This window comes from Erpetoichthys calabaricus, chromosome 3 (assembly GCF_900747795.2).
Source record: "Erpetoichthys calabaricus chromosome 3, fErpCal1.3, whole genome shotgun sequence".
Taxonomy (NCBI): domain Eukaryota; kingdom Metazoa; phylum Chordata; class Cladistia; order Polypteriformes; family Polypteridae; genus Erpetoichthys; species Erpetoichthys calabaricus.
In genome coordinates, this window is record NC_041396.2 from 87,237,613 (window position 1) to 87,247,539 (window position 9,927).

The following is a 9,927-nucleotide window of genomic DNA, read 5'->3' on the forward strand; positions in this document are numbered from 1 at the left end:
GCTCCCCCTCCAGACATTAGATGGTGCGATGGACCAACAGTCTTTGTGCGAGAGCATGCCGGCTCCGCATAGTCGCAAGCTACTACCAGTGCTTTTGAACAATATGTTTGTCACACATGGAGCTAAAGTTGAACTAGAAATATCCTATCAAGGAAGTGAACTTTAGTGGCAGGCCTCTCATTTCTCAGCATGTGCCAGACTGTCAAATAACAAAGGACACTCTGAAGACAAAAAACACCAAAGTGACATTGGGTCAGTGAGCTTAGACCTTCATTGCTATACACTTCTACTGATTTTAATTCTTTTTTCACTAACACGTGCTCTAGTTGCACAAATGTCTATTTCTAACTAACTTATTATAACACACCGTAAAAGAGATCAGCAAGTCTGCTCATTTCTCACCTGCTCACTGGTTCCCCTGCTATTAATTTTTTTCACTCCTTGGCAGACCCTCAGCAGTCTTTCAAGGACTCTCCCACTCATTTATGGCATACGTTAGTAATTACCTGCACAACTGCTGTTTTTCTCTGTGGTCGGGTGGTCTGGAGTGACAGATCTTCGCTGGGGACTGACAGCTGAATTCCACCTCTGCTTTCAGTTTGGTCTCTTCCTCTTTCAGATTTAGTCCAGGAAGTGAAAAAATATTTATATTTTTCTGAAACATATACAGTGTTGGGTTAGGAAGCAAACAGACACATGCTTGTGCCAGTCTGCCTACATGTGGTATATCAACAAGCAAGCAGTGTGATTTAGAATCAAAAGGTGAGAGGATCAAATCCCAACGTTTCTTCACTTTTTCACTTAATCTGCACTTTTGAGTTGAACTGTTCACATGACAGGCCTTAAAAGAATACATTCATCCCAGAAAAACTCTATATAAAATAAAGACAAACTGACTGAGAGTAAAATTAGCTGTCCAGACTGTTAGGCAATCACAGCAGAGATCAATGTCATATAGTTCACAACAATCACGTCATACCACAACAGCACCCTCTTCAGGTGATTCTAGTGATCACATCTCCCTTTTGCTCACCTAGCAAAGACATACTATAAAACATTAAATAGGATAAAACCAGTAAGCAAACAAAATGACCACCTGCAGGATGGTTTATTTCCAACAGTTTTCTCTGGCACTGGTAGAAAAGTAACATTCACTAGTAAGCTGCCAACTCTGATATCAGTATTCATCAGGCAGAGGTGACATTGGAAGCAAAATGATTAGAAGCTGAATAATAGTCCAACCTTCATAACAGCCTTTTCGGCACAAGCTGCCTGAACAGCTCACATTTGTACTGGTTGTAATGGCACACTCTTGCTTTTTATATACTACTTTGCATAGTGAGAGGTGCCATAAAGTATTTTGCAAACCCACCCATGTGTCCATTCTCTCCTTTAGGGTCTTAGAACCCAGTGTCTATATCAAGTGCATTATGTACAAGGCAGGAATCAAGTCTAGACTGGGCACTGGGACAAGTACATTCTCACACTATCGTAATGTGAATATTTAGACTCCCAGGAATAGGATTTAAAGTCTTTATGGTGCATCTGTCAGCAGTAGCACTAACCACAATGCAACACTATTCTGTCAACCACTCAACTCGTTGATTAAGGCAACGATAGCTTGATGTGTAAGACATCATCAGCCAGGGCAACTGTGGAGGTAAGCCCAGACTCAGTGACTATAATGTCTATGTTACTAACATTACTAGATTTCAAGTCATTCAACTGCAAATGTCAATCTATAGCAAGAACTGGAAACTTTATCAAGAATGTCTCAGAGGATACAACACCATAGTCTGCTTGCAGTTGCATAAACCCCTTACCTCAGCTAAAAAGAAATGCCTGCAATATAGGAAAAAGAAGAGAGGCAGTGGTCTACTGAGAAACAGAAAAAGTCATTTAGTCAGATGAGTCAACCTTCATCTTGTTCTCAAAATGGATGAGCACGTTTGATGCACACAAGAAGAAGTCCTGAATGCTTCTGTCCCACAGAGACACATTGTCATTGCTTGGTTTAGGTGCATTGATTACTTTAGCAGGCAATGTTCATGCCAATATACACAAAGCAATTCAGAGTTGAGAAATTCATAAATTCATTTTGCGGTGAATAATTTCTGTCCCATTGGCTATGAAATATTCCAGGAATACAACACCCCTAAATCGCGGAAAGAGAATGGCCAATGACAGGAACATAAAGTACAGGTGGGTCATGGGTGAGGAACAGGTTTTGCCTGAAAGCTGGAACATGCATTGAGAAATATCTGTTAATGCAAAGCTGGCAAAAATGTATCATGCTTTAGATAGATAGATAGATAGATAGATAGATAGATAGATAGATAGATAGATAGATAGATAGATAGATAGATAGATAGATAGATAGATAGATAGATAGATAGATAGATAGATAGATAGATAGATAGATAGATAAAACTTTATTTGTACCCTGGGGGAAATTGTACTTATTACAGAAGCTCCATAAATAAATAAATACATAAATAGGTAGTTAGATAAATAATACATAAATAATCACACTATGCTTTATTACTTATTTTATAGAAAATCATTTATACTTATACCCACGGTCCAAAGACATGCAGGTTAGGTGGACTGGTGACTCTAAATTGGCCCTAATGTGTACTTGGTGTGTGGGTGTGTTTGTGTGTATCCTGCGGTGGGTTGGCACCCTGCCCAGGATTGGTTCCCTGCCTTGTGCCCTGTGTTGGCTGGGATTGGCTCCAGCAGACCCCCGTGACCCTGTGTTCGGATTCAGCGGGTTGGAAAATGGATGAATGGAAAAAAAAAAAATGGATGGCATTTTTACTTATTAATAATGTTTTAACTGCAGGAGTTTTACATAATAAAAAGGATATTTTATAAAAATAAACTTAATAAAAATGTAGTACAAAATAATACAGCTTTGTTCACATTGATTTTGATGACATCACTACTGCAGAGGTTCAGTTTCCAGACTTGTCAATTTCAACTCCTCTAATGGTTAGCTCAGTTGTTCAACGTCTGCCTTTGTGCAGTATATGCGTGTTTTTAACACACCTCAGCCTTGATTCAGTTTTACATTTACATTAAGTGTTTTGATGGGTAAATATCAAACCAACTTTGTATTAATGGCATTATTTTTTATTATTTAATTTGGCTTTATGTTATGTAATTCTGTGGCACTGAACTGTTAATCATTGTTGAATTTTCCGTATGCGTGAGAACAGATACAACCTCTTCTTTGCTTTTCTTGTTGAGCAAGGCTGCAAAATTGCAGCCATGCATTATGTAGGATGAAGTTCTGGTTGCTCTAGTTATTTGCGCGTGCACTCTCAGCCATATGTGTGATAAATGGAAAATACAGTGGTTTTGATTGTATTGTAATTATGCATTGGCCCACTCGTTCGAAAACCAAAAGCTTCCATGATCAGTTTGTTCTTGTGTTGAACCTACAGTGTAGCAATGTTGCTGACATTTAAAACACATATTGATGGCAGGGAAATCCACTACTAATTGTCAAGTGTGAGACACGTGTAAACAAAAGCACAGGATGATTGGTGTCATCAAGGTGTCTAAGGACTTTCTGAGCTGTACTACACCTTAGCATTACTGATGGATACTACATACTGTAGTCATTTGTGTTAAAAATTTTTGTTTCATTTATAAGTATAAAATGAAAGCTACTAGCTGAAAATTAATTGTAATTCAGTTGAAAAGAAAACTTATTAGGTTTCTTTGGGCTCATTTGCCTGTATACTATGCCTATTATGTGTCATGAACAGGAAGTTCCATAATCACATAAGACCCATAAACACTTCCAAAATCATCCAATAGGTGGAAATTCCCATCAAAACCACAATTAGAAACAAAATGGCCATCGAAGAATCTTCATAAAATCGAAAATTGATTTTTAACATAAATGCTCTGTACCACAAGGAACTCCATAGAACAACAAAATTAACTAATTGCCCGAGAAGCCAAACACAGTCCTAACACAGAATTCAAAACAAAGTCAAAACAGAGCACATGTTCAAAAATCCAGTAATCACAAAAGATACAAAGCACAGCAAAACACTCCACTTGTCTGGCTAGTCTCTGAGTCCTTTTCTACAATCTGGTAATGATTCCACAATTAATTAATGGACAGATATTGTTGTTTTTCATTTATGCTAATTAGCTTCTACTTTGTTTTTAATATTTTAAACAAACCTGTATCCTTAAATGAGTTAGTTCTGTATCTACTGAGTGGTATAATCTATTCTCACATTTTGCCTTGATAGCTGTCAAAGCCGTCTGCGCCTGCACTTGGTGAGGAGCACTGTGCAAGAACAAACTAGTTTGTACTGTTGGATTGTGTTTCTGAGGTGGCAATGACAGACTGGCCCTCCAGCTCTGTGAAGAAGATTACTTGTGGTCTGTTCTGTGTGTTGTATTGTATTTACCCCATTTTATGACACTCATTGCATGCCTAACCTACCTGGAAGGTGGTCTCTCTCTGAATTGCCCTACCCAAGATTTCTTTCTTTTTAAAAATTTTTTTGGGAGTTTTTTCTTGACTTCATAGAAAGTTGAAGCTTGGGGGCTGTCAAAAACAGCTTATTTAAGCCCATTGAGGTATTCCTTGTGTGGTTATGGCAGTACAAGAAATTGTTGTTGCTGCCATTATGTTTTACTTGCTCCCCTTTTGTTAATTGATTTGTAATTGTTTTTCTTTTGTTTCTTAATTGTTTTGTACTACTTTAATGTTACTTGTTACCACCACTTGATGTTAAGCCTAAGGGGGCAGTGCCCCTTTACTGCATATTACACATATACCAGCTTTAGGGGAATGGCCTACGTAGTTATTGAAATTGCTAGGCTTTTCAAGTTGAATTATTATTATTATTCTTTTAGAGTTTACTCCTTGTATTTTATAGGCTGGCCTTTTAGCACTTCAGTATGGTTTTCTTTCACTTGGGGTTATTTCCCTTCTGGTGAAATGAAGATCTATTGTGCCTTTATTGAGGTAGCTGGTCTATAATTTGTATGAAGATCTTCCTGCTAGGTTGACATTTTGCCTTTTACACTTGCCCTGAGCTTTTGGGTGTTGTCTTGGTTTTGGTCATTTAAGTATTTTTTCAGGTGTTTTGCTCTGTGTTTATTTGACATTTTGACACTTTCCCCATTTATTTCTAATTTTTAATCTCTGTAGTTTCTACATACTTAGGTTTGTTTGGGATGTTTCATAATAACTTTTGTTAATTATCTAATTTATAAAATAAATATTCTATGTCAATTTGAGTCATCTTCTTTCTATCAGCAGCTATTCATGTCACTCTGGGGATTAATGTCTGCTCTGATGGCACACACCTATCATGAATATATCAACAGTAAGCGATCAAATCCTGTTCTTTAATTACAATGCTGAAACATTACAAAAATGTTACATTTGAATAAAATTGGTTCACAGGCAATTCATGTTTACTGAATCAGATCTGTTTTTGTTTTTTTTTACCAGAAGTAACTGAATGCACTGACTTGGTAGAGACATTTTCTAACCTGTGTTGAGGTGGGGTTGGAGCTTATCCCAACTGGAAAAGTCTGCTGTGGTAGAATGAAAGCATCTGCAAACCACAGAGTTAAATAATGGCTTTTAATAACAATAAGGATCAGCTTCTAATTAAGAAACTGGTTGGAGTGAAATTAGTTGGAGTTTGAGGCCCCAACTTAGCTGGTCCTCTGTTAGCTCGCTTCACATCTTACTTGGAGATACACCAGTCCCATGTAGTCTCCTGTACTTAGTGGATGTTAATGCCTTGCTTCCCATTGATGTTGGATTTGTTAGTTATCAATCTGGGCCACAGAACACTGCTGTGCTGCCAATATGAGGAATCAGAGTATGGAGAAAGTTGTGTAACCACCCCTAGGCTGGAGTTTAGTTTTTATGTTTAAAACATGTAAATCAAAAAGAGTGTTTCTAAATTGGATAGTCATTAATGTATTCATTTCTTAATGGTTTATGTGTATGGCATACTAATTGCATAACGCCCAATAAGCATTTTTCCTCCATCAGTCCTCTTTATTTTGCCTATGCTCTACTTCACATTAACACACCTTTTCTTTGTGCCCACTGGCCAGCTGCTTGGTCATTTACTCAAACCCTGTGCTATTTCTGCACCATTTAGAGTATTTTAGATGCAACCCTTTGACATCTTCTCCTCTTCACTTAAGTATACAGAAAGTATCTGCTTGGTATATGTTGTACAAAAGCACAATGTACTGTACATTCACAGGGTGTGCTACATACAGTATGTCTGCACTGATAACAGACACATATCATGATCTGTGAGTTTCCTGGTGGACATCTGTTTACAACAACCCAAGAAGACTCATGTAAATGTCTTATAAACTGGTTAATACTCATAAAGTGAAATAATAACTATATGTAGATACATGGTGAATAAACTGCTAGTGGACACTGGTTTGATTCTCAGCTGAGATAATACTTTATGGAGTCTGCATGTTCTCATCATGTTCACACAGATTTCCTTTGAAGACTCTTTTTTTTTTCCATAGACATCTGCTTAAAGTGAATGGTGGCACTAAAACAGTGTGACTGGATTGGGATGGGTATGTGAGTATGATTGTCCTCATATGTGCTGGGATATCCTTCAACATGTTGACCCTGAGCAGAATAGTACAGCTATAGAAAACAGGTTGATGAAAGTTTCTGCTGCACTTGATTATTAGGGAACAGAAAATATCACAAAACAGTTAGCAAATTATATGAATGTAATAACAGAGAATGTTGCCTAAAAGTAATCTTATGAAACCAAGACACCATTAGGGACATAGCTGACTCCAACAATTTAGGAATGTTTGCAAAACATCCCATTTTATTACCTTTTATCCAACAGAGCATTCCTTAATTTCAGTAAGGTTAAACAATGTCCACCAGAGGTTACTCACCTTCTATGACTGCATAATGTGTCCTGGGATGGAGAAGAAGGCCAGAAACAGGAAATGGTCATGGAGGACTGGCGAGGAAACAGCAAGATTGTTTCATGTTTCTAAGTAGCAACTGAGAGGCCTCAGATATTAAGAGCAGGCAGGCCATAAGCAGTTGTAAGTCATAATTATTAAACAGGGTATAGGGGAGCAAGGGTACCAAACACTAGCCGTGATTTGGTAAGGTTTTCCAAAGATTTTTCCCTAATTTTCAGGGAGATATTCAAGGAGACTATGTAGAAAGAAATTTGCTTTCACACCTCCCATCCATCTCTCTCTTTCTCACTTAAGGGGCAGTGTTGTGCAGCCCTCTATAAAATGGGTGGGACAATATGGAGCACCTGGTAGTCATCTCCAAGTACACAATTGACCCAAGCCCTAGCTTTACCAAATAATAACCCAATCCTGCCACCTGCTGGCCAGGAGGTTTCCCAAGGTCATTCCATCTCTTGTTGGCCTGTGTTTGTCTCTTTTCTCTGTCCCTAACATCTACCATCCTAGAAGAACATCGCATTCTTCCACCACAGTCTCTTTCTCACTTGCTGCTGATCACAGAGCCTGACGCCCTTATGGGAGCTCTAACACATCATAAAAGAAGTGTTGCCCCTTAGCTGCCTCTGGGCTTCCACATTGGCATGTTCAGAGCCATTCCTGCTGCTAGTACGGTTCTCAGTCTCTGTTCTGAAGGGTTTCCTCTGGGACTTTTCATGTGTTTTGTCATCCTGATTGTACTTTGTCCCTGGCAGCCTCTTATCAGCCAGGCAACCATTTACAACTGATAGATATTGAGGAACTACTCACAAAATGATGGCTACATAGGCACAACAACTTTAGACACTCATAATTGTATTAACATTTTATAAAAATAATTTGCTTGCTTTTTCCTTATAATTTTCCAAGACCTGGCAGAGCGTTTAAGTTATTACATTTTCAATGAGCTACTAATTTTTCCTTATTGTTAGTATCTATCTAGCCCTAACATCAACAGCTGATTACATCCTGTTTCCATCTCCGCTTGATGTAGATTCTCACTAGTTTCCAAGGCAAAAAAAAACTGTATGACAGAAGAACTATTAAGAAGAGCATAGGATCACAAAGAGGTAGTTTTTTCTTAATTCAGTTTTGAATAAACCATGGAACATGAAGAAAAGAAACTCTGATGATATGAATATGAGAATCTGGCCATAACCAAAAGTATTGGCCTTTCAGTGGTTGTACATGACTTTGATTCCCTGCTTAGATATCTCTTCTGTCGTCTTGTGTATATGTAAGTGTCGCTCCAGGGAATTTAATCCATTTTCACAGTTCTAATCAATTCTATTAAGTAGAATGCAGAATAAGGTGTAAAATACAAGGGATACTGGGAGAACTGGGATGCACTAGTAAACCTCAGAACCCCCCCTAATTTACCCTATGGATCTCTTGAAAGCCTGAAAATCAAGCTTATGGGAGGTCCCTGAAAAAATACTTTAAAAATATGTTCTCCCCGTGTCTGCATGGGTTTCCTCTGGACGCTCCGGTTTCCTCCCACAATCCAAAGACATGCAGGTTAGGTGGACTGGTGATTCTAAATTGGCCCTAGTGTGTGCTTGGTGTGTGGGTGTGTTTGTGTGTGTCCTGTGGTGGGTTGGCACCCTGTCCTGGTTTGGTTCCTGCCTTGTGCCCTGTGTTGGCTGGGATTGGCTTCAGCAGACCCCTGTGACCCTGTGTTCGGATTCAGCGGGTTGGAAAATGGATGGATGGATATAATATAATAATCACTCAGCGGCCATTCCTTAGTTTATGAGAAAGTATTGTAACAGAGCTCAGGAAGCTCTTTATTCCTACTACAGGCAGGACTGGAGGGTGGTGGCCTGCAAGCACTTCACAGGGTGGATAGGATTAGATGATTGTGTGGCAGCAGTCCATCCAGTAGGGAAAGAAAGCACATTTTTAAATTAGGAGAATTTAGAGACACCTATAGAAAACACATAAATCAGTGTCTCAGGTATTGATTACAGATGATAGATAGATAGATAGATAGATAGATAGATAGATAGATAGATAGATAGATAGATAGATAGATAGATAGATAGATAGATAGATAAAAGGCACTATAAGATAGATAGATAGATAGATAGATAGATAGATAGATAGATAGATAGATAGATAGATAGATAGATAGATAGATAGATAGATAGATAGATAGATAGATAGATAGATAGATAGCACTTTATTTGCCTCAAGTAAGAAATGTTGCTGTTTTCAGAAGCTTAAAAATGAAATATTATATAAACCACTCTTAAATAAATACCAGAATTACTGAAAAGAAAGAAAGCATTTGTCAAGGTTAAACATAGGTACAGTGACGCATTATAAGGGCATTTCGCCATTTGTATACAAGATCTTTTCTGCTGAATGATTTGTTGGCTGAAAGTCCTCAGTGTTTGTGTGCCAGGGAAAGGAGGTGAAGCATTTTTCATAATTGCACTCAGTTTTTTTAAGTCTCTCCTTTGCTACAAACTCCAGGGGGTTTATAGTGCATCCCATAACTGAGACAGCCTTCTTAATCTGCTTATTGATTCAGTGGGCCTCTACTGAAGTGATGCTACCAGCCCAGCACACCACAGCACAGAAAATTGCACTGGCCATCACAAAGTTGTAGAAGATGTGAAGGACATGAATTCCCACACTAAGAGAATGCAGTCTTCTAAGGAAAAGCGCCTGCATTGCTCTTTCTTATATACAGTTGTTCCTTTTTTTTCCAAGACCAGTCCAACATGTTATTGATGTGGACCCCCAAGTACTTGTAGCAGTGCATCGCTTCCACATCCACTCCCTGAATAGTGACCAGACACAGAGGCTCTTTAGTGTGGTCAAAGTCAATAACCAGTTCCTTGGTTTTGCTGATGTTGAGTTGCAGACAATTTCCTTTGCACCAAGAAACAAAGTACTGCTCTTAAATTC

The 9,927-nt window shown here is 38.4% G+C and overlaps 1 protein-coding gene across 2 annotated transcripts in view; it reads right to left on the reverse strand.

Moving 5' to 3' along the window:
- Window positions 1–679, reverse strand: part of LOC114648173 (DENN domain-containing protein 2D-like) — a 108,013-nt gene extending 107,334 nt beyond the window's left edge. For both annotated transcript variants that reach the window (XM_051924641.1, XM_028797053.2), the window contains exon 1: window positions 507–679. In XM_051924641.1, the coding sequence (XP_051780601.1) occupies window positions 507–664 (158 nt within the window). In that variant the 5' untranslated portion in view covers window positions 665–679. The remainder of the gene's footprint in view (window positions 1–506) is intronic.
- Between the last annotated feature and the right edge of the window lie 9,248 nt (window positions 680–9,927).